The sequence below is a fragment of the Melanotaenia boesemani genome, chromosome 15 (genome assembly GCF_017639745.1).
Source record: "Melanotaenia boesemani isolate fMelBoe1 chromosome 15, fMelBoe1.pri, whole genome shotgun sequence".
In the NCBI taxonomy this organism is placed as follows: domain Eukaryota; kingdom Metazoa; phylum Chordata; class Actinopteri; order Atheriniformes; family Melanotaeniidae; genus Melanotaenia; species Melanotaenia boesemani.
In genome coordinates this window covers 8,935,776-8,960,829 of record NC_055696.1, presented here as the reverse complement: position 1 = coordinate 8,960,829, position 25,054 = coordinate 8,935,776, and the positions used below count along the sequence as shown (strand labels likewise).

The 25,054-nt window shown below is 37.3% G+C and overlaps 3 protein-coding genes across 7 annotated transcripts; 1 reads left to right on the top strand and 2 right to left on the bottom strand.

Moving 5' to 3' along the window:
- Positions 1–76: 76 nt before the first annotated feature.
- LOC121653918 (V-type proton ATPase catalytic subunit A-like) lies at positions 77–6,630 on the bottom strand. Its single transcript, XM_042007689.1, has 15 exons — positions 6,485–6,630; positions 5,810–5,907; positions 5,253–5,381; positions 4,855–5,069; positions 4,635–4,772; positions 4,405–4,556; positions 4,100–4,262; positions 2,809–2,917; positions 2,509–2,631; positions 2,311–2,425; positions 2,122–2,185; positions 1,788–1,991; positions 1,365–1,459; positions 889–1,060; positions 77–780 (listed from the first exon to the last, which is right to left on the bottom strand). The coding sequence occupies exons 2-15, from the start codon at positions 5,889–5,891 to the stop codon at positions 688–690; spliced, it is 1,854 nt and encodes a 617-aa protein (XP_041863623.1). The 5' UTR covers positions 5,892–5,907; positions 6,485–6,630; the 3' UTR covers positions 77–687.
- Positions 6,631–7,695: 1,065 nt separating this feature from the next.
- Positions 7,696–14,590, bottom strand: wasf3a (WASP family member 3a). Its single transcript, XM_042008560.1, has 9 exons — positions 14,373–14,590; positions 12,291–12,500; positions 10,972–11,106; positions 10,710–10,863; positions 10,505–10,622; positions 10,227–10,411; positions 9,187–9,408; positions 8,780–9,084; positions 7,696–8,614 (listed from the first exon to the last, which is right to left on the bottom strand). The coding sequence occupies exons 2-9, from the start codon at positions 12,421–12,423 to the stop codon at positions 8,457–8,459; spliced, it is 1,410 nt and encodes a 469-aa protein (XP_041864494.1). The 5' UTR covers positions 12,424–12,500; positions 14,373–14,590; the 3' UTR covers positions 7,696–8,456.
- A 2,470-nt stretch (positions 14,591–17,060) lies between these two features.
- Positions 17,061–24,720, top strand: LOC121653897 (cilia- and flagella-associated protein 100-like). 5 transcript variants are annotated; one of them, XM_042007656.1, is made up of 14 exons: positions 17,061–17,186; positions 20,250–20,390; positions 20,473–20,534; positions 21,092–21,255; positions 21,354–21,434; positions 21,547–21,716; positions 21,991–22,099; positions 22,702–22,744; positions 22,844–22,989; positions 23,164–23,293; positions 23,423–23,452; positions 23,555–23,625; positions 23,854–23,947; positions 24,234–24,720. In XM_042007656.1, the coding sequence occupies exons 3-14, from the start codon at positions 20,499–20,501 to the stop codon at positions 24,351–24,353; spliced, it is 1,194 nt and encodes a 397-aa protein (XP_041863590.1). In that variant the 5' UTR covers positions 17,061–17,186; positions 20,250–20,390; positions 20,473–20,498; the 3' UTR covers positions 24,354–24,720. The 5 variants fall into 5 exon arrangements, with proteins under 5 accessions (XP_041863590.1, XP_041863587.1, XP_041863588.1 ...); XM_042007653.1 differs by having other exon boundaries at positions 20,476–20,534; positions 23,423–23,625; XM_042007654.1 differs by having other exon boundaries at positions 22,003–22,099; positions 23,423–23,625.
- The last annotated feature ends 334 nt before the right edge of the window (positions 24,721–25,054 follow it).

The window sequence follows — 25,054 nt, the reverse complement described above, 5'->3', positions numbered from 1 at the left end:
GACAAAGTCTGGCTTCTTGACAACTAAAAGAAATGAAGGATATAAATAAAAAATGTGATAAAATCTGACAGTCATCTTAAATTTTTACATTTATTCAAGGAGACAGTAATGCACCATGAATATAATAGTGAGACATCTGTAACAACACAAACTAAGAGTCATTCATTCACAATTTTTCACATATCAAGTATATAGTCCACAACATGATCACACAAAAGAGGTAAGAAGTGGAAGAATGTCTTAACCCCCAAGGAATACACAATACTCTGTCCCTTTATCCATTTACATGTTCCCCTTTTGATTAGTAATCTGTATTTATCAGCATCAGTCTGAGGGACAAAAAAAACATCCATTTCCACTCTTTGTTGCAGCCAGTAGAGTGCAAGTACAGCTTCTGATTGGGGCCCACTGAGATCAACCACAACATCATGGTGAGATGATCCATAAATGCTGTGCAATGGGCTGAGACAAGGTGTTAATGTGTGTATTTGTTGAGAAAATCTTTAATAAATCAACAAAATGAAATGATTTGTAAGGTCCATGGAATGTTCAAAGGGGATGTAAACACAGAAATACAAGAGTTCACATGACTGAGGCAGACATTCAGAACACGGGCCAATTATTCTGCACTATGTCACACTGCACTGGGGTTTGGGTATTTTGGAGAAGAGATAAGAGGTAGGACACTCATTCCTCAAGGGTCCGGAAGGTGTTCTGCATGTCCTCCAGCAGCTGAGCGTAGTCTGCTTTAATCTTAGCCTCACCATCTTTAACAGGGTCCTAAATAATTCATTAAACATGATCAGGCAGGGGAAACTTACTTATTTTGATTAATAAAAGATACAACAAAACACATATTCTTCACCAACAAAGCAAATAATTGTGTACCTTGAACTTCATGGAACTAATCTTATACAAGATCTCTCCCAAGTGTTCCCTGATCATGGCCCAGGTGATTTTGTTGTCGCTCTGAGCTGTTGACTCCACTGCGTGTCGAGACATGTCATAAAATGCAATCATGTTTGAGAGGATGCCAACGGTTTTGTAGAAGGGGCAGAACCTGTGTGCAGGTATAAAACAAAATGTGAAGCTTGCCGTTTGTGTAATAATCGTGTCAAAGAACACGTGACTCCATATCTACACGTTTTCCTTTTAATTCTAGGCGAGATCATCCGATGTCTAAAAATACATCAACTTCTGAGATGTGCAGCATTTAAACTCATGGACATATTAATATTTAGAAGTGTTGCTGGCTCACAGCTTGGTGAATGAGAACATATTCATAAAGAAACCTTTTATACAGTAAAGTCACATAAAGCATTTGCATGCATAAAAAACATAATGTCTTTGAGGGTCACTGTCACCTGTCGTAAGGGGTGTAACCGTTCTGCTGTAGGAAGTCATCTTTGATGAGTTTAGCAACCTCCAGAGTAATTTTATCAGTCTCAGCAAGGGAAGCCTGAAAAGAAAACATGAAGATTTAATGTTTTTTATATATTCCTAGGGATTTATTAACCCCATTAGTATGCTAACAAACCACAGCTCAATACGTTGCACATTCAATGCACTTATCAACTAGCCACTAATATGTATGCAAATAGAAAACATGCCTTAAAAAGAGTAATTAAGACACAGACTGAGATTATATTTACAGATTGTTGAGCCCACATTTTAAATATATATTATGCCCTTACTAGCTACAATCTACAATAAATGTCTCAAACATAGACAATATTCTCTAAACCTAAACTAATCTGAGCCTCAAATCTGAGCTAATCAGACCTCACCTTTCCTACAAGTTGCACAATTTCAGCCAGGTCTTCTTCCTCCTGGAGAATCTCCTTAGCTTTTGTACGAAGAGGGACAAACTCAGGGAAATGTTTATCATAATATTCATCCAGAGCTCGTGTGTACTTGCTGTAGCTGATTAGCCAGTTTACAGAAGGGAAGTGCTTTCTCTGAGCCAGCTTCTTGTCCAAGCCCCAGAAGACCTGCACAAAAGGAAAACCGTAAAGGCTAACACACACTCAGAAAGGTGCAAAAGAAGGAAATAGTGACTGTAAGATGAATGAAATTAAATGTCAGGATAGCAGGTTGAGCAGTCATGGCCTTTTTGCTAACCTGAACAATTCCCAGTGTGGCTGAAGTTACAGGATCTGAGAAGTCTCCACCAGGGGGGGACACACTAACAGGAATTTAACATATCAAAGAAGTCAGCTTGATAAGGGTAACCTGAATGAAGCATGATACCAGAGTAAATTTTGAAGTAATTAATAAAAGGTCCTCAGAATTGTTCAACAGTCAACTCACGCTCCGACAATGCTGACGCTGCCTTCCCTCTCTGGATTCCCCAGGCATTTCACGCGTCCAGCGCGCTCATAGAAGGAGGCCAGTCTGGCGCCCAGGTAAGCGGGATAACCGCTGTCTACAGGCAACGACATTCACAACTCATCACAATGTCTACTATGTCTTCACATAAAGTTTAGCTCAGGTAGCAGATTAACTCACCAGCAGGCATTTCCGCCAGTCTTCCAGAAATTTCTCTCAAAGCTTCGGCCCATCGAGATGTTGAGTCGGCCATCATGCTCACATTGTAGCCCATATCTCTAAAGTACTCAGACAGCGTGATCCCTGCAGAGATAAGTTGGCGAGGTTGAACAATTCTCCAGACAACAAAAAAAAAAAAAAACTAAATGCTGCCTTTTTTTATGCCAACAGTGATTTAATAACAGTTAAAGAAAACTTCTTATGTAACAAATTAATCTAGCAGCAATAAAGATGTAGTTTGTTCCTGGATGTGGTTGGTACCTGTGTAAATGGAAGCCTCTCTGGCAGCCACAGGCATGTTGGATGTGTTAGCAACCAGCGCTGTTCTCTTCATGATGCTTTCAACTTTGCCATCAACTTCCATAGTAAGCTGTAGAGTAGGAAGAGCATTAGCATACAATGTGAACGCTCATTTTGTACTGAATGGTTTTTGCTCTAAACACATCCGAAGAAAAGGATCTTTCTTTAAGTTTATGAAAACCTACTTTAATACCCATTTGCATAATTTGACTAACTGGAATTAGAATATCAGATGTAATCAATTTAATGTAACCAGCAAAGCATTTGTCCTTAGCTCCTGCAGAAGCAATGATGGCTGTTGTTAATAAGAGAGTTAGTAAAGACCATCACTGTGTCTGAACGTGCACCCTACTCCCTACATAGGGTCACGCCATTTTGTAGGGTGTCCGAATGTCCAGAGAAAAAAAAAGTAGGGCACTCAAAATTACCCACAATGCATCTTAAAAAGTAGTGAGCATCAATGGTCACTAGACGGGTGAATATAGACCACAATGCATTGCGGGCAGAAGCTCAACGTGGCGCAAGGAGGCGAAAAAACATTTGTATTGAATAGATATGCAATAAAGAATAAAATATAACATAAGAAAAAAAATAAACATTTACACACAACTTTATTGGATTTGAAATGACATCTTGAAGCGCATTGTGGTTGCCGTGGTGACGGCTGGTAGTCACATGGTTTGTGGCGAGGAAAAAATAATAGGCAGCTTCGCGTCCGAATTGCCAAGAGAATGAGTCACTATATAGTGTGCTATATAGTGCAGCCCCATGTAGTGAACGAGGGGTTACGGAGTAGGGTGGACATTCGGACACAGCCCATGAAAACAGAATGAGCTCATCTGAATCTCCTAGTAAAAAGCTCAGATGTACTGGCATTAAAAAAAAAAAAAAAAAAAAAACAACACAATAAAATCTTAGCGTTGACCTGCTCTGACATGGTAGTAAAACCCCAACAGTATGTTTGAACAGCAAACTATTGCTTCTGGCTCCACCTGCTGTAACTTCTCACATAACTACAAAAGTGAGCAAAGTCTTGGTTGAACCTTCACTCAAGAGTTTTCTAACTTTATTTTGACCAGGCAGGATTATAATATATAGAAGAGTCTATTAATTATTTTCAACCTGTGTTTTTATTTAGATCTAATTTAATGAGAAGCGTTATTATCTTTGCAAACTGACCCATACAGAGAGCCTGCTTTGCACATCCAGTCCAACTATAAACTTGTCAGAAGCTCAGCGTTCTTCCACCTACCTCGGGAAAATCCCGCAGTACTTCAGACATTTCATTACCACGTTCTCCGCAGCCGACATAGATAATGACATCACTGTTGGAGTATTTAGACAATGACTGTGAGATCACAGTCTTTCCACATCCAAAGGCTCCTGGTATAGCAGTGGTGCCCCCCTGCACACATCTATAGGACATAAATATTACAGGGTTTTATTAGCACACAGCATAAACCACTGACTCCACATATGTAAACATTCACAACTGAAAACCAGCCATAATGATGAATGAAAATGAGTGCAATCTCTGGTCTTGGGAGAAATACTCACGGAAAAAGTGCATCGAGAACTCTCTGACCAGTCAGCAGTGGGTGGTTAGCAGGTAGTTTCTCTGTTACTGGGCGGACTTGTCGTACTGGCCACACCTGCATCATGGTGAACTTTTCCTTTATGCCTTCAAATTCAAGCTCAAGAACCACATCCTGAAAGTAAAAAGATTGAAAATCCATTTAAAGTTTTTACCAACTACAAGAGCGGTCTGCTTTAGGAGCAACACTCACAGAAATGTCGTAGTTCCCTGGTGGAGCCACATACGTGACGGTGCCTCTGTTGCGGGGTGGAAGCATTAGCTTGTGCTTGATTAAGGAGTTTTCAAACACCATGCCATAAATATCTCCACCTGTTATGTGACTGCCAACCTGGAGAGGGAAAAATGGGAAATGAGTCAGGTCCAATAGAGAAGTAGAAATTAAAATGCACATTACAATGAAAACTTCTTACCCGAAGGTTCTGGCCAGGAGAAAACTCCCATTTGATGTCTCTGTTAAGAGCACCAATGTTAACTCCTCTTGGGATGTAGATACTTTCAGTGAGGTCATTAATGTCTTTCAGTGGACGTTGGATACCATCAAAGATGGAGCCCATGATACCTGGTCCCAGCTCTACAGAGAGAGGTTTTCCTGTTCGTAGGACAGGGTCACCAACAGACACACCAGCTGCGGGCATAAAGTTAGGGGAAACAAAACAAACCACAAAGTCTTTGCCACACCACCTTCTATAAGGTGAATATCAGAAATATAAGTTCAACATAATTTAATATGTTAATTTTGTTTTATTAAAAACATGGCTTTTTACATGCTTAACCATAAAGAAACGTAACATATCAGCAGAAAGGATACATGTCTCCTCATAGACCTGGATAGTTGCCATGTCACCCTCTAAACGGATGATTTCTCCTACCAGCTCACTGTGACCGACACGGACCAGTTCATACATGGCAGCTCCAGCCATTGCAGTAGCAGTCACCACTGTTTATTAAATACATTTGGAAAGACAAGAATGAAAAACAAAAATGTATCTAAAAATAAATCTAACAAGAAATGTAAGAGTTAAAAATCATGTAGGAAATAAGGACATATGTATTTTTTTTTATTTAATAAAATATATAAACTGTTCATATAATTAAAGCTAATATATCAGGATGTATTAGATCATTGTAGGCAATGCTGCAAAACAACACGCAAGGACAAAATAATGGCAATATTTAGATGAAGTCATCACTTTTGCATTATGTGACTTTTATAGTTGGTAAGATTTTCCTCATAGATTTTCAAGAAAAAATAAATAAAATTTCATTAAAGTCAATATTATAATGTGACATTACATGAAAAGAATACATGTTTATTACATGACAATCTAACAACCTAAAAAAAAAAAAAAGGACAATAAACCATACCTGGTCCAGAAACTCCATGGACATATCCAAACCGGCTTTCTCTCTCCTCATCCTGGATCTTAGGAAGTTTTGAAGTGTCCATTGTGATCGTTTCAGTCCTGCAAAACCCACGGAGAGACTTAATGGAAACATGGCTACTTACAACATCAATTAAACACACACAACAAACTCCTTAGTAACTCATCATTATTGATAGGAAGGCCAACGTTACACAATACCTCTCTCGTTTTTGTTGTTGTTTTATTTCAGGACAGGCTAATATTTCCAGAAAGTAATGAAAAGGATTCCAACATGAGCACCACAATGTGTAGTAATCTAGTGGTTTCTTTGAGAAATGAATGGCCAAGTCGAGCAGTGTAACGTCTGAAGCTAAACCGACTACAGTTACAATACTTCACTACGTTTCGCTTCCAGCATCAACTGTAGCTTAACCAAGAAATCACTGCTGATTTCTGAGAACATGTTTGTGGGACAGATGGTAGCACTGTGTTTGTCATTAAAGAGCAAAGCTGATTTGTGCGTGATCAGGTGACAAGCTAGCAAATTCTAGCAATCACCATCACCAACACAAACACGTTGAGCCACATAAACGATTTGTCACGAAACATTTAGCCAATGTTAATAACAAAACTGTCGCAAACTTAAGGCCACAAAGCACTTCTATAAATATCTTACCTTATACTGAGATGCTGTTGTCCAGGTTTGTGTCTGCCGTTGCAGGCTGAGGAGGAGCTTCCCTGTGCTAATCACCTGCTGAACACCGGACTGTCACGGGAAGACAACATCTCCATTGTGGCTCAAGAGACGTCCTCGGCTGTGACGCAGTTAGCGCTTTATGGACCCAACATGGCGTCTAAACTTCACCAGTTTCACTGTTGATGCAGTTCCGTTGGTTTTCACATCTCCGCTGACCTCTGCTGGACATAACGGAAAGTTCTTGAAAAATTCTTGACCAGTATTTTGTATAAATATCATCTTCTTTTTCTTTGTTGCTCTTGCTTTGGCAATGTAAAAACATGTTTTCCACGTCAATGAAGCCTGTTGAATTGTTAACTGTCCAAAGGCTAACTAGGTTTAGGAATAAGCAGGCAGACAATGATGAATGGACAATGTGTCCTAGTTTATCTAGTTTGATCTTATTTGACTCATATATGGTATTTAGATCTAAGCTTTTTTATTACACATTTCTCTTTCAGGCTAGATAGTAACAATGGCCTTTATACTGTTGCATAGATTGTCTCTATTAAGGAGGGCTACTTAATGTGGAAGGAAAAATAGTGAATAGAGGTTCTTGACCAACACCGACTATCTTTATTCATTACACTTATCATTGTGATACTAAAAAATGGTCACCTGAGCTATAGATGGAGTGTGACAGGTCTTATATATATATATATATATATATATATATATATATATATATATATATATATATATATATATATATATATATACATATATATATATATATATATATATGTATAGCTGTTGTCAAGTGGATGAAATAATAATAACAACAATAATAATAATAATTAATAGTAAGAATAAGAATAGGAATAAGAATAAGAATAATAAAAGATTCTTCGTATTGATTGAAATTAGTTAAACAGTTCATAGCATACCAGCACCTGTTTCTGTATCCAGAGGAGCTGAGGCTAAAACAAAAAAAATAAGAAAGGAAGATGATACAAACAAACTAAAAGGACACAATTAATGTACATTTTTAAAAGGTTTAATGTGTCAACATTGTCAAAGACATGTCACAACAAATGATACAATAGCTTATCAAACTATATCTAAAACCATTCAGATGTAATACTTCACATAATGTAAGAAAGTGAAACAGTTGCAAATTGAGGTAGTAATAATAAAAAGTCATGCTCATATGATATAGGGAGTTGTTTATAAGGGGGGATGACATTATATAATAAAAAAAAAACAACAAACATGTTGCATTATAATGCTGCACTTGATAAACTTTTAATGCAGTACATAATTTTGACTTTTGACTTAGTAGGAAAAGCACAAGTGTTGGTAATATAATTACAATGGTCTTGGTCTGTTCTAGGCAGTCACTTACCCAAGACGTTGTGACAAGAAACCAGTGTTCACAATACTAAGACTGAAACTAAATAAGTCACATGGAGCTCAGCCAATCAGTGCATGAAATATTCATAGCAGGCTTTTTTTTTTTTTTTTTTTTAGAGTGTTTTCTATTAAAAAGGCCTGAGGCTTGAACTTCTGCTGCACATGGGTAAAGTCTATTTATTGTGTCAGTTTATACCAAGGGGAATACTTTTATTTGAACAATGAAGTTAGTATGACAGAGTTAGAGAAACTAATGGCTCACAATTTAACAGGGGTTAAAAAAAACTAATTGACATCATACAATTCATCCGTTTTCAAACTGTGCAGTAGATGTGAACACTTACAAGATTTAGTATGTTAGTGCAAACTGTGCAGTTGTAGCATTTCCACATTAAATGTTAATGTGTAAGAATAAATAAATAATATACAATGTGCAACAGTGAGTCAACATATAGACGACACTAGATGGAGCCAAACAGAATGATTCACAATTCTGCTTAAGGTGTTTCGATGACATCCTAAAGCAAAACTGCAGCCAGATGTGAAATCGTGTGTTTGGTCAATCTGACCATTCATTCTCGTCAAGCTCGGAGTCATCCTCCGAGTCACTGTATTCAACTGCAATGCGTCGGGAAAGGATGGTGGCCACGTCATTCCCCACTGGCTCCCGTTTGTTCTGCTGTTCTTGCTGTTCTTGAACTTTTTTTAGCTGGATGCCTGATAAAGATGCATATAGTTTAAATCAAGTTAAATATTTCATTATTTGGACACTTAGGATCATGCAAAGAGAAGCAAAAACTTTCAGAGTATCATGTCCTTGTTTATCTGATTGTTACCATAAAGAAACAAATTCATTTTAATTGCTCAGATACCCTGACTCACCCATGCGGATAGCAGACAGCAGGTCACTTCTGGCATCTCTTACAGGTTTAGTTTCTGCTCTGCTGCCTTCACTGTGTCCTGGCCTGTGTGAGGGTCCAGAAGGTGGAGGGAGAGGTGGAGGTGGGGGACCTGGAGGAGGAGGGACCATACATGGCCCCAGAGGAGGTACTGGTGGGAGTGGGTACCCTGGGCCTACATGCAAAACTCCATTTTGTGATGCTGGTGGTAGCGGACCCAGAGGAAAACCAAAGGCTGTCTGGGCTGATGGAATAGAAGGACCAGAAGCAGGAGGTGGAGGGGCCGAGCTGTTTGATAGCAATAAGAAATGAGAGCTATGATGCAAAAGCTGGAAAATTTTGATTAGATTTGAATCTCTTTCTGATTTTAGAAACAACAAATGCACTTACTTATAATCTTTAGGCAGACGTACTGAACCATTTATTCGGTCTGCAGGATGAGCTTCCACTGGGGCGTAGGTCACTCTCTTATAGTTGACATCAATGCTGTGGTATTCATGCTCCACAGGTGGTGAGGGATGTGCATTTCCAGGGATGTAATCATGGGATTTTGCATAGTTGCAAGCAGCTTGGGTAGGTACCGGAGGGATTGGGTAGTCCAGGAGGTCAGGCCTGAATAAATAATGCCAAGGAGAATCTCATGCAAATGCATCCACATATTCAGATGGCAAAGTTGTTGTTACAAAGTCAAAGCAAAATCTTTACACAAGGAAAAAATATTGGGATGCTGTGTAAAATGCACAGTGCTTTGAAAAAGTCTCCATTGATTTCTTTTCCCCTGATTTTGATGCCTTTGAACAGGAGTGTCTAAAGTTGGTCCTCAAAGGCTGCTCTCCTGCAGTTTTTGGATGTTTCCTACTGCTGCACACCTAAATCAGATTAATAGGTCAACATGTTTTAGGCAACACTTGTCAACAAGCTGTTGAGGAGAGCCATTTTATTTGAATCCGGTGTTCTGGGGCAGGGAAACATTTTAAACCTGCAGGACTGTGGCCCCCGAGGCCCGGAGCTAGACACCTCTGCCTAGAACAAACAGGTTTACCACTTTGAAGGTGCCAAACATTTTTCATTTATAAAGTCCTCCAACTTGTTTTGGATTTATACAATCTGAATCACGTCCTTTAAATAAAAATAGATCTAGCCCTCTCACATGCTGAAACACACACTTGAGATGTTTAATTCTTCTCACATTGCTCTTATAATTAACTACACGTTCTATACATCAGTATCAACAAATGACATTTCTGCAGCTACAGACCAAAAGTGGACAGAACACTGAGCATCATGACCATCCAGATAATAATTAATTTAATTTTGACATTTTTATTGTAAACACACCTGAGTAATAACAAAACATTTCACACACTAGATAAAACTCTCTGTGAAATGAAAAACAAAAAGAAAAAAAAAACAAACAAAAAAGCACTTACCTGCCATCCGGTGAGAGTGAGCCCTCTGATGATGCTCCCCGTCGAAGAGTCTGTGGATGGCGATGATCTGGACGAAGTTCTTTATCAAAAGCCATCATGTTCCACTCTTGTCTGCGGTTTCGAGCCTTTCTCACCTTCTTTACCTCACGCTGAAGCGTGCTGCTCTCCACACATCGTTTCTGTTCCTGAGAGAAGGGGGGTGGAGAGGCGAAAGAATGAAGAAGCACTTGATGAATAAACACATGAGCATAGAGAAGTAAAGAGGATTGTGCTCTCACCCTTTGCCTTCGCCTTTCTTTTCTCTTATCCTCAGTGTCCTGAAGCATCTTCTCTTTCCACAAGTCAAAAAAGTACGATGGGTCAGAGTAGAATTTCATCGCATCAATAGAATCCTCTCTGTATTTAACAAAAACCATCAGCAACATGATGCTATAACTGAAAATGAAAAGTGGCTTGATGTTTGAATTAAAAACCATTTGGCACCTGTAAGCTGTGAGGTTGCTGAGAGGGGGAGGCCTGTCACTGCTGTTGTACATGTCAGCTACAGAGTTAGGAGTGCTGCCCCTGGATAACACCTGCTGGTCTTGGACAGTAGAGCTTCTAAATGCTTTTCTCATGTTTATGTCCTGAAGAGAGACTGTGAGACAGAAATACATGGGATTAAAGATTCATTTAAAGCACCTGAGAGTAAACAGCAAAGTAGACTAATAAATTAACAAACAGATGGTTTTTCCAGTGAACTAACCCTCTTCCACGCTGGAGTCCAGCTGTGTGACTTTGACCGCCAAGCGGTCGATCCGGTCCTGGAGAGAGTTTGCACGCACATAAAATGTGTTGGCCTCATTGAAAAGTTCCCCAAAAACATTTTCTGCCTGTTTACCTGTAACCAGAAGAAAGGCCATAAGAAAAAAGAAAATCGTATAAAGTGGACCAAATCTTATGGTAAAGAAAAAAAGGGAGAATTTTGCTCTCTAGGTAGAGAGCTTCCTCCCACAGTCCGAAGACATGGTCACTCTAAATTCTCCCTAGGAGTGAGTGTGGGCGTAAATGGTTGTTTGTGTCTCTATGTTGGCCCTGATGACCTGTCCAGGTTGTATCCTGTCTCTGGCCTGCTAATTGCTGGGATAGGCTCAAGCTTCCCTGAATGCATGAATGCAAAACAATTAAACAAATAGCAGTAAACAACATCAACATCCTTAAACACACCTTTTTCTGACTTCAACTGTTTTGTGCATTCTGGATTATTCCTCTGGATTATGCTCTACCATTAAGTGCTTACTTGCTGCACATTACAGCAGCTCTGATCCACTTAATGTGGAAGCTGTCATTAGGCTGCCTGTGTTTGTGCTTCCACCTACCAACTCTTCGTCTTATCTGACATTCGTATGAAGCTTTACCGTAAGCTCTAAGCCTCTGTTACTTCACTAAATCCACAGGCAGGGGAATTCAAACACACATTCACATGCACACACACACACACACACTGATCAGAGAATCTGCGGTCCAGATGTCCTGGAGAAAAAAAATGCTCCAGTTTCAGATGTTTCAGATTCAAATATTTTAAAGCAGCACTCTTCATAACAGAAATACAAACGTATGCTCTCCCTTCTATAGATAAAACACTAAATTAAACATTCAGCCCAGTGTTAGCCCAGCAACCCAGCAAATTTATAACATAATGCACTGCTTTGCTGTAGATGACCTGAAATGATTCTCCATATGGACTAAAAAACTAGAAAGCATAATAGATTATAGATTAATGTTGCTTTTAAATATATTATGAGTATGTAGTATGATTACTGATTTATAAGTTAGCTTTTTCTTTATAACTAAAGGCACAAGGCAAATTTATCAGCTGTATCATGAAAATATGTGAAATTTGATTTGACAAAAAGGAGACACAAACAGCTTGAGGCTTTTTGTGTCTTTTTTTTTTTTTTTTTGCTATCAGTGGCAATGCTTCAAATACAGTTTGTGTAAGAAAACTTTATATTCAGCTTTCCAGCTACTGTTCTCAGACTAAAGAGGCATGTGAACATCTCATTTGGGTATATGTGATCTTACTCAGACTACTGAGCTGACGAATGATGGCGGACAGTGTGTTGTTGGTTACACATTCCAGTTCATTGCCAATCCCATCAGGCACGGCACCATGGCACAGGTGCCGAGGTTCAATGTTTCTCTTGACAAGAGGCATGACTGTTCCTCACATCTCGACAGCTGCACCTGCTGTGGGGCAGAGGACACAGCTGGCAGCTCACCAGATCCTGCAATCTGCAGAGTAGAATAATTAACACCTTAAACCTCCATTCATAAAATTATAGCAGCGGCAATCAAAGTTCAGGATAATGACTTAACATGAGTGTGGTGTTTTTTATTCTTTTACAGCACTTAATGAAACGTGCTATATGAATTTATTCTTATTAGGCTACTCGTACTCAAAGCATTCACGTATTGATAGTATTCACAGTATTCGTGGTGTTTACACCACTGGTTTTAATGTTATGATGTGTTGTAAATTGGGCCATTTGTTGTTGATTGTTCCAAATTATCACTAACTATCAAAGTGGTACTACTATTGACATTTCTGTAAGCATTCAACATGCCCTGCAGTTATTTTATTCAGCAAGCTCATTTTAAAAAATTAAAAGTGAAGAGAACAAATGTAGCAATTTGTTTTGGTAAATCTGTGATTCAATTTACATTGTTTTATAAAATGGTTTTTAAAAATGATGTTGTCTCTTACAGCATGCAGGATGGAAAAGCTTTGCACACAATGAGAGACAAAATTTGGAGCTGTGACACCAACACCAAATTAACATTTTAGTACAATTATGAACTATAACAAGCTTACAAACGCAAGGATCCATTTCTCATTTATTAGATATATTTTGTATGTCGACATTCTTTAGTTGACTCCACAACTACAGCTAAGTAGTTTGTTTTTCCTTTGAAATAAAACAATTCATTTAGATTTCTTCACAGCACTTCTGTCACTATTACGATTTCAATTAAAAATAAATCATGTGCTTTAACGCTGTTTACAGCCAACAGATTTTACGTGGCATGATGTATATATTAAAAAGCTTTGTATTAAAGTTGTGCACTTTGCATTAGCACACATCTGCTGCTCAGCAGGTACATGTAAACTCTTTTTAACAAATATCAGATATACAATACACATATATATGGTAAAATGGCTACTTTATCTTTCAAACTTAGCTGAAGCCTCATGGGTTCATACATAAACTTTAGATTACTTGTACTTCATTGACAATTCAGGCTGTTACTGTAACCATGTAACTATTTCTTGTGGTTGTATTAAAAATGTGATCTTCTGCCTTAACATTAGAGTATATATCAAACAAATCACACATTTTTATATAGATTCAAATGTTGAAAATTAGGCATTTAACTATATCCTTAAGATATTAATGTTATTAACACATCTTAAAATATAGGGTATAGAGCACAACCCAACAAAAAACTTAAAAAATGAATAGTACTAAAACAAAAAAACAGCTGGAATATGTTGCAACTAGCTTATTTAGAGATCATTATCATGACTGAATATTTAAAAAGAGCACCTTAAAGAGACAGAGTCTCTCAGAAATAAAAATGTGAAGAATGTTGCATTCTCTCAACAAAAGCTGGGCCATTATTTACATTTCTGGGGGTATGGATTAGCATAAATGTCTATAGAATTGGCAACTTCAACATCTGCAAAAGCATTATCATTGCTTAAGGTTTTGAGCAGTTTATGTTAAACCAAATGCTGTATCTACAGCAGCAAAACTTTGTGGAAGAAGAGTCCTGCTGCTGGGTTGGTCTGCCTGCACTCCAGATTTTTGACCAATTGAGAAGACCCAGGCCTGTTGAGCAGCTACAGTCCTGCATGGCATTTGGTGTTTTGCATTTATTAATATTTTACACTGCGTCCCTTCTTTCTTTTCTTTTTTTCTTTTAGTCTTGGGGTTTCAACTTGTATTGTAACATATTCAAAGCCTCTGCATTATCCTACTTTATAGCCATTAGTAAGTTGTAAGTAAATTGTTTTTTGTCACTAAGTTTGAACACTTAATAGCAAGTATCTTTTTGCAAAAATGATACTCAGAAGAACTACAATTACATAAAAATATTGCCTACCAGCGGCTGCACCGGACAGTTCCACGGTCGGGTTTAAGTGGGCTCAGAGTTTCCTGTAGGTCAGTTTGTCCGTTTGGCCAACGTACGTCGCTCTTTCACGTCAGCACACAGAGAAGAGGCTGTCAAAGTCGTGCACGCATGCAAGTTTAATTTAAAACAGAGACTATATGATGACTTCCTGCTAGGTTGAACACGGACAGTCATGTCTGAAGAGTGCAATTCACTCTGAAAACAAATCCCTGGGTCCAAATCACAGCCTGAGCCATGAAGGGATTTACCCAGCAGATTTACTCCTACCATCCAATCACAGTAGCTCAGCCTGACCGTTTCACATCCACTGTTTTATTTCAGGATGTATTAGTACTATTTTTAGAGAATATAAATCATTAGCAGCATTCTCTCACCTTGAGGTTAAATGGTAAAACCCCTTCATTTTAGATATAAAAATAAAAAAAAAAATAAAAATAAAAGTCAGCTTAAATCAGAGTTTATAGAGTATTTTAATAAGTGATTCATGCATTGATCAGGAATGATCTTTCTTTATTAAATAATTTATATTTCAGTCTCCCTCACGACCCTGATTTGGAATATGTTGTGGCCTATAGAAAATGGATGGATAGATATTTGGGACTCCTCAGAAAATGACAAAAATTGCTTGTTAATTTAATCTTAAAGACTAAAAGGAAAATTAAATTCTTGTTACCAACCTTTCATAAACAGCAGAACACCAGTTCGACCTGGATTAATAATTAAATGAGACACTCACAATTTGATCTGAAAGCTTTACACACACACACACACACACACACACATACACCAGCACACATACTTTTCTCACAGATGGCACAATCTGGATTGAGGGTGGGGGTGGGGGGGCTAGTGTAACCCAGATATCGGGGCTTAAATCTTTATAATCACTACCATTAACCAATAACACACGTGAAAATTGCTTGTTTTACAGATACATTGTTTAATCCACCTATAACCATGTAATCTTTATTGGTCATGGCCTTAAAGTTAACTCCTCAATTTTGCAATAACACCTTGTATGGATCTGAAGAAAGGGAGCAGACCCAAAATGAAACTGGAGATCAAGGTCAAATTTATTTATAAAGCACTTTTACAAACATCACAGTCAAACAGCAAACTAACATCCTTAGAGTAAAGTAAAATATATATTGAATATGACTTGGTGCTGCCCTTCAGAACTCACATAATCAGTTAAGTCCATCTGTGTAATAGCTGTCACATGATTTTAGTATATTAAAACCTGTTTGGAAAAACTCCAAAGTCTGTAACACTACCAAGCAAGAAGTTTCACAATGAAACACAGTGAAGAGCACTTGTCATGTCAGGTCTAAGATGACAGGCAGATGTATTTGTATTTGGGATCAGGTTTTACAAATATATGATAGACTAAAAACCGTAAAATCCGTGATTCTAAAGGGAAAAATAACAGTACACTAAAACAAACTTGCCGTGTAAGGACAGAACATCAAAACTTAAGGAGAATGATAATTATAGTACTAATAAGAGAAGTATGGGACATTGGTACACATGACTTCCACCTACATTTGAAAATATATTACATGGAAGTTCACTTGCAGTTACAATCTTTGGTCAAACAATTCACATTTGTTGTTCCTAACTTCAGGAATGAGATGGGAAAGGAAAGTGATACCATTGCATTTTAACAAAAATGTTTGCCATTGAGTGTTTTATCTTTTTTTCTTTTTTTTTTTTTTTTTTGGTTATTCTTACTTGTGATGCCACAAAAGATGCTAAAAGGCAACTTAATATATATATATATATTTTTTTTAATGAAGAGCCACCATAAGATATTTGTTACTTTTGAAGAACCACATTTTTATTTCCATTGTCAGGTTTTAAAATAAAGAAAAACATAAAACCTTGATAAAAAGAGGATAGACAGACTTTTTCTAAGGGATATTTGTGGAAAATTATGTAAAAAAAAAAAAAAAAAAAAAAAGTCCCTGGTTTCCAACCTAATGACAAGAAAGATAGTTAGCCACGTATTTAGAGGCATTGTGGAAGGTCCAGAGAGACACTTTCCAGAGTTGCAGGTTGGAGACCCCTGATGTAGTGTTTGTACACCAAAATTTACCGCATTTACTTTCATTTTCGCAACATGTCATGCAATTAATCGCAATTTAAAAAATTAATGATGAATTTATATACAAAGTTTAGAAGAGACAACAAGCTGATTTTGCACAACTTTCCATCAGACGAACTAAATGACCCACCTTGGCTGTGAAAGAAGTGGGAGACATACTATCGACCCCTCTGTTCTCTCCCCAGTCTCAGTTTTTTTTCTTCAACTTTATTTAATCAACTTTAATTTCAAGTATTTTTTAGTATTATGTGAAATTAACATGGAGTTCTTTAAATGTAACAGAACTGTTATAATTAACATGCTAAATCTTAATCTTTGATTCTACATGAACGATTGAGGTATTTTTCATTCATTGAATGAATCGCAATTTCGCAAAAGTTGGTGCCAACTGAAACAAACAGTAGTGAAAGTCAGGCTTTCTCAGGCCCCCCCACCAAAAAAAAAAAAAAAAACAAACAAACACACACACACAGTAAAACAAACAAAAGCAAACAAAAAAACAAACAAAAAAAAAAACAAAAAACAAAAACAAAAACGCGTTAGTCACAATGGTCCTGAAATTGGGTAAGGGGAAAAAACAAAACACAAACAACTGAACAAGAGAGCCGTAACCATGACGATTCTTTAAATTTCAACATTTGCCTGGACTGTAATGAAGCTGAAGAGGGACAAAGAATAAGGTCAGAGTTCTTATTATTTTAGCAATATCAAGTGACAGAAAGGGTATTTTATTTATTTATTATGCTTGTTGTATAATGTAGGTTGTTTGTTCTCTAGCACTCATTACTGACCAACATGACCAGCTAGCATGGCTAGGCTAACAGAGGCTAACTATGATGCTAGTTAAAGGTAGCTCCATTTTATACTTGGGACACGCTGACTTTAAGTGTCTTTGTACACATTACTAGACATTTCTCAAAAAGTAATGTTGTAACTGTTATTCACTGATTGATATTTGATATTTCCATTTCGCTCTAGAATGCGTCGTACGATGGCAGCAAACTGTAGAGGGTTCGCCCATACTGTTTTATTTATTTATTTATTTATTCATTTATTTTTAGATACAATTGCTAACAAGAGTTTAAAAAGAATACAAAATGCAACGGGACAGTCAGCAGAAAGTTAAAAGGAGGTGGAACTGACCATAATCTGGTTCTTCTCACCTCCATCTACAAACACATCATTCAGCAACAACCAGTCGTCACACAGATTATTAAACCAGGTGTAAAGAAGCTGAAGATGCTCTGAGAGGATGTTCTCTGTGAACCACATGGAGAGGACATCAGTGCCATGACTGAGTCTGTGACAGATTATATCAGTTTCTGTGTGGACAGCATCATCCTAACAAGAACAGTGAGATGCTTTCCCAGTAACAAATCCTGGATCATCAGTGACTTAAAAAGCTGCTAAACATAAAAAAGAAAGCATTCAGGGAGGGAGACAGGGAGTTACTGAAGACAATGCAAAGACAAAAATAAAGAAGTGCAAGGAGGACTACAGGAAAAGTTAGAAAGTCAGCTCCAACATAACATGAGGGATATGTGGTCAGGAATGAAAAAGTTCACTGGCTTTAAGTTACTGAGATGACTGATGGAGGTCTGGACATAGCTAATGAGCTGAATATGTTATTTAATAGGTTCAGTTCAGAACATCATTCAACAACACCACACACCCTTTGCCCCACAGCTTTTCTGTCACAGCTCCACTTTGTCACTGTGCAGCTCAGTCACTGACCTTAACACAGCCTCATCTCCCTCCACAACAAAACAGACTGAGACCTCCTCTGCCTCTACCTCAAGCCTGCCTGCCTCCTGCAGTCAGGTGAAGAAACAACTGGAGAGACCTCAGTTTGTGAGTCTGAAAGATTGTATTTCTGGTATGGTGATCAGCAGCACTGGAGCACCACAAGGGACTGTACTCTCACCATTTCTCTTCATACTTTACACCTTAGACTTCCAATACAACTCTGAGCACTGTCATCTGCAGAAATTCCCTGATGAGTTGTGGGGTGTATCAGTGATGGACAAGAAGCCAAGAACAGAGAACTGTCAGCCAGTTTTTGAGATGAAAAGAAAAATAGTTAATAATGCCAAAGGGAAATTGGTGGTGCAGACTGAGATGGTGCAGAAACAATCACCTCATTTTGAATACAACCAAAAGAGATGTTTATTGACTTCAGGGGGAACAATGTAACCAAACACCATTTACATCCTGGGAGAAGAGGTGTAGGTAGTGGAGGAATACAAGTACCTTGGAGTTTAGTTGGACAACAGACTAGACTGGAAATGCGACGCAGAAACATCAACAAGAAGGACAAAGTAGACTTTACTTCTTAAGGATGCTAAGATCATGCAATGTCTGCACCAATATGTTGCATATCTTCTATAAGTCTGTTGTGGAAAGTGCAATCAGCTTTGCAACCATCTGTTGGTGCAGCAGCATCAGAGCCAGAGACTTAAAGAGAATGAACAAACTGATCAAGAAGCCTGGATCTGTGGTGGTGATAATTCTGAAGCCGGTGGGGCTGATTGTCCAGAAAAGAATGTTGCACAAGCTGCTGAAAATAATGGACGATTCTTCACATCATCTACACAACACAGGAAAGAAAAAAACAGAGTGTGTTCAGTGTGAGGCTTCTTCAAGTCCAGTGTAAGACAGAAAAGTACCAGAGATCACTCCTGCCAGCAGCCACCACCCTCCAAAACAAAACAAAATCTTTTTCGAATGAAAAACTCATGAAACAGGACAGTGACCCAAAACATAGCTAAAAACACCCAAGAATGGCTAAGAGGAAAACACTGGACTATTCTTAAGTTGTCTTCTATGAACCCTGACCTAAATCCTATTGAACATCTTTGGAAGGAGCTGAAACATGCCGTCTGGAAAAGGCACCCTTCAAACCTGAGACAACCGGAGCAGTTTGCTTATGAGGAGTGGGCCAACATATCTACTGAGAGGTGCAGAAGTCTCACAGACAGTTACAGGAATTGACTGATTGCAGTGATTGCCTCAAAAGGTTGTGCAACAAAATATTAAGTTAAGGTTACCATCATTTTTAATCCTGGCCTGTTTCAAGAGTTTATTTTTTTTAAATAATTCTGTTGAAGCATGGTTGAAAAGCAATGTCTGACTTTCATTGGTTAAATTTCATAGAATTTTTATTTATTATTAGTTTTGTCAGATTCAAGTTATTTCTGTGACCATTGTGAGTTTTTCTTTCATTAACCTAAGGGTACCAACAATTTTGTCCACATGTGTATTATTGCTTTTATTAAAACGAACAAACAAACAACCCTACTAAAACATTGTGATTTCCTTATGGGATTAAAAAAGTATTTTTTAAATTTTCATTTCATATTTAAATTTAGAACAGTTACACAGCAACTTTTTTATTTTTTACTCTGCAATATAATGGCAGACTAACAGAAAATGTCTTAATCATCTCCACAACTAGGTCAGTTTTCACATGTAAAAATGCAATTCGTGAAAAATATGAGTGAATTCAGCTGTGCTTGATGATTTTTAGTTGTATTGTTGTCAGTCATTTAACTGGGAGCCATAACCTGTTTTATTTATGAAAATTCTCAGTTTTACTACTTGTTTTTAGTACTTGGTGAGAGAAGTAGAGAGATGTTAGAAGAAAATTATGTTTGTGTATGTGTTTGCATTTTAGCTGTTACAGAGCCACACACAGTGGACATTGAACTACTAAAAATATTTGCTTTCATTTGTTAATTGTATAGATCTGAGTGGGAAGAAGTTTGAACAGAGTGGACTGAATTATACGATTGAACGATTATAGCACGTACAGCACCACCAGCACTAAAGCAGATTAATCAAATACTGGAAGAGAAAGAAGGTAAAGTTGTCTGTCAGTGATCAAGGTGAGTGGACATAGAACAAAGATCAGACTTAAATCTACAAATCCTATACAATTTTTGTTTGATATCTCTTCTATGTTCTTAGGAGCTGTTAAGAAAGACAAACAGAGAATGAGCAAAATTCCACAAAGAATAGCCAAGCATACGGTAATCTGATATAAGAAATTTATTAATATAATTTAAAGTGTTTATTTACTGTTGAACAGGAGCCAAATATCAATACAGGATCAAATTAAATATCTAAAGAGAACTAAAGGTAGAAAAAATTCAATATGCAAACCAAGTTCGTTTTTTAATTTTTTTTATTACATTTTATAAACAGTTTCTGTTTCAGCCTTTTTTGTAAATATGAGGTGCAACCTAGTGCCCACGAAGTAAACTACAACTGTATGATACATAAAAGTACTATAAAAACACTTTTAGCTTCTTTAGTTGCCCTTGGGAGAGAGACAGGGTACACCCAGGATATGTTTCCAGTCCATCAGACGACCAAAACTGAGGCACACAAAAACAACCATACATGCTCACAGTTTCTCACAGTAATTTCTGATTACTTACACCCTCGGGAGCTGAAAGGGACTTGAATCAAGTAAAATTTTAACTTGTAGTTTCTTTTATTTTTTGGTATTGTGTTGATTATGTTGAACTTGTTACTTTACCAATTATCAATAATGTTATTTTTACTGATATCCTGTTATACTCAGTCATGCATAAAAATGCAAATGGCCAATATTATGGAGATAGAAATAGACATCAATTCAAAGGAAAAAGAAATGGCTCTGCTTCAAGAAAGCAGCGACTCAAAAAGTAACATCCTGGATGAAACCCTTGCAAGTATTGAGAGGAAACCTGAAGAATCTAAAATCCTGTAAGCATTTTTTAATTTTTTGTTAATACATCCAAAGAGTGACTAAAAGATTTTCTATTTGTAGACTTTCAATAATTGTAATGTATCTTGGATAACAGTTTTGAAAAAGTGTGTAAGGAAATACAGGAGACCAGTGCTATGATTAAAACACTACTTGAAGAAAGACTGCCATTACAAAGGTATGAAAATAATAACTAATAAGTGAGAAATTTAGATGGTGATATTGTGCAATGACTATTCTGCTTTTGAACATTAGCTTGTGGTTCTAAGCCAGGTCTTTCCTCTTCACAGAGAGCTAGACAAGACTGAGGATGCCCTGAATCAATATATGTGGTATGGAACCATCTTATCCAAGCTGTCGCCTTCAGAGTGGCACAAAGCACAAGAAGAAAAGACTTTGAAAGCTGAAGATGCCCAAAAGGAGCAGAAGTCTGAGCTTGAAACAACTACAGTTAGCAAGAGTAAGTGTTATAAATTCAGGGAGTCAACACAAATTAAGCCTCTTTTTTTTTTCAAACACCTGCTAATTTCTTGGTTTTTGAGTGCAATGGAAAGTGCTCAGTCGGCTTTCAGTCTCATGTAAAATGATTGTAGAGGATGTATTTTATAGCTTCAGCGCAGATCAGCAGGGATTGCAGATTGTTGGGTTTATACACTTTAAAATGATCTAAGTGCAATATTTTGGTGTAAAACTGTATTAATAGGCACCAGATGTCCTTAAATTGTTCTTAAAAGATAGTGTCAAAGTTCACACAGGTGTGGAGACTGGTTTGGTGTCCTGCCCAGAGAGAGCACTGTCTTCCATCGTAGACCCCATGCTGCCTTCATGTCACAGTGACACAGTGTAAGAAAAGAATAACACAATCAGTAGACCTCAATTACTGATTTGAATTGATTGAAAAAAAAGTAAATCTTTTATCACTCTTTCCTGGGAAAATGTCTTTATAAATCCAATAGCTATTCTATTTATCTTTACTTGTATGCACTGCTGGATAGTACATAACAGGTATAACAAATTTGTTTTATACTTGTTTGAAAAAAATATTAGGGCTTGTTTCACAAACATTCTTTAAACTCACTTAATGCAGTTTTAGTTCTTTGGGTGGGGACATATTAACAAAATCTTTGTGCACATTAGAGCACAATTATACTCTTAAGTGCTGCATCTTAACTCAATAATTCCAATTAGGTTCAGTTATTTAGTAGATTAATATGCATCTAGCTAAATGTCATATTTACCCAATTACAATCTCATATGTATACAGTGTACTTTAAAGGCTTTATTGTATTTCAGTGAACACTTTTAGTTAATTTTCTTTATGTTGAAGATTTTTTTAACTATAATTTTAAACATGTTGTTTGAGAAAGCGACATATGTGCCAAACAATCTCCATACACGTGTCTGCATGTTTATTCTTCCTAAACCTTATTTATTTGACCTTTCAGGGTCATGGAGCCTGATGTGGAAAGAGGCTGTGATGAAAATGAGGTCAGCTTTCTTAAATTTATAATATAAATTCTTTAAATCAGCCTGTCTACTCCTTTTGAGTGTTTTCTCACAATGTGGTGTCACTTCTCTTTTGTTCAGGAGAAGCTGGAGCTATACTTCTCTGATCCCCAGCAGGTGATGGATCTGATGATGGAGCTGACGGATCAGGTCCTGTCTCTGATTCACAACTCCACAGAGGTGGATAAGGTGCTGGAGGACACCATTGAGATCACCATAAATAAAATGTGAGTTTCCAAAGGTGCTATTTGAATAGCTGTGCTAGACAGATTGATGTCAATACTTGAAAAAGAAAAGAACAAAGAAAAACAGATAAGGAGAATGTAAATAAAAATAGAAGATAAATGACAACACAGGAAAATAAATAAATAAATAAATGCTAATTTCTCTTTTGTGTGAAGGAAAGATGATGAAGAGAAGCTAACAATGCAGGAGAATTACATAAAGGAGAGAATTAAAGGAGAAGAGAAGAGAACTGCCATGATGAAAATGATGGTTCAACTCAAAGACTCATTAAAAACAGAGGACCATGTAAGAAGGCAGAGTGTACACAAAGGTTTAACTTAGCTGCATCAAGTGGACTTATGAGATAGCAGCTAATCAGTAAATAACAGAAAGTATGCTGAATTCCTCCTCTTTCAACAATCTTCCTGCTTCCAGGATATTTTGCTGGCTGCTCTGGGTAAGAAGGTGAGAGAAGTATATTCCAGCTGTGCTGACAGTAACTTAACCAACCTAAGCACCCTGGAAAAGCTGTGCAGGGTTGAGCATCGCATGACTGTGTTGCTGCAGCAAGTTGAAAACATACCAGAAGAAATAGCCCAGCCAATGTGGTGTGTCAAAGACAACGAGAGGAAGTCAAGGTTCGTCACACTAGCTGTCAATCATCTCTTGTGGTGTTTTATTGTAGTATATTAGAGTATATGGTGCATGTCAGCCAATACTATTTTTTTCTTTCCTTTTTTTACACAGAGGCAATAGATTGGAAATACTTTTAAATGTTATAGATTAGCTTAGTTTTTGAAAGACTTTTCAGAAGAATATTTTACATAAAAAACCTTTTCTCTTTATGTATGTCATTTTTTATCCAGGCTGCGGGAAGAAAAACTGAAATTGGAGAAGGAGAAAGAGCAAGAAAAGATAAACAAATGTAGACAAAGAGCTCTTGGATACTTCAAGAAAATTGTGAGTCATTTAAAAATGAATACATTCAACATTTTGTCCCATCAGTATTTCATTAAAAGGGTTTATCATTTATCATGTCCTAAACTCTGTGGCGGATATACACCTTAATATTGAGTAGGTTGTATCTATCACAAGCTTGGAGCAGTGCAAACTGATTTAAAAAAAAAAAAAAAAGGGAATCAAGCTTGTCAAATTAAAAAAGCTAGGTTAACTTGTATAAACCTAAAAAAATTAATAAATGTGTTTCTCCGTAAGTAAATTTTCTGTTATAAACTATTTATTTTAGTCTGGAAGAAAGCTCATGCCCAAAAGCGAACAAGTCAAGGAGCAGATCCCTATTACAGAAGAGCCTAACGTTGCCGCTGTAGAGGACGACCCATTTGCCGACTTCTTCTCTGAGGACTAATACTGGAGATTAAATATTTGTATGTGACACTTTCCATTAATGCGTCTTTTGTGGCCCTGTGGAGAACAGCTGAAGATGGATGAGGATGAAAGATCATTTATCTGCTTTAGCGAGCTCACTTTCACCACAGGGGACTGCGCTTTCATGGTTTCTTTTTTACATCTCAGATTCTTTACTTACAATTACAGCTTGAGAGTCCTGTTACCTTCAGAAATTCTTGGATGTCTGTGCAGTTTGGTGGTGTATTAGTGATGGACAAGATGCTGAGTCCATGAAAATAGTTGATAATTTTATGGCATGTTATGGGAGCAGTTACCTCATCGTGAATTTGAACAAGACAGTGGAGATGATTGTGAAGTTTTAGACCGCTAGGAATAAGCCAAAGACTATTTTCACCCTTTGGATACAGGTGGAGGTGGTGGTGAACTGCAGATATGAGGTCACCTTCAGTGGCTGTGGAAGAAAGTCTACTGAACTTCAAGGTTTTATAATGATTACATTTAAAACTTTCATGTGATATATATTTTAATGTACTCAAAAGATTTCTGTTGAACTTATATTGCTTGTCACAAAACTTGAATAGTTTTTCTTTCTTTCTAGACTGACGTTTTTTTTAAAGTTGTGTGTTTTACGTTGTGTGTAGGAATTGGTCGTAATGGTGTATCAAAAACCTTCCTGTTTGCATCTCAAGTTTTATTTAT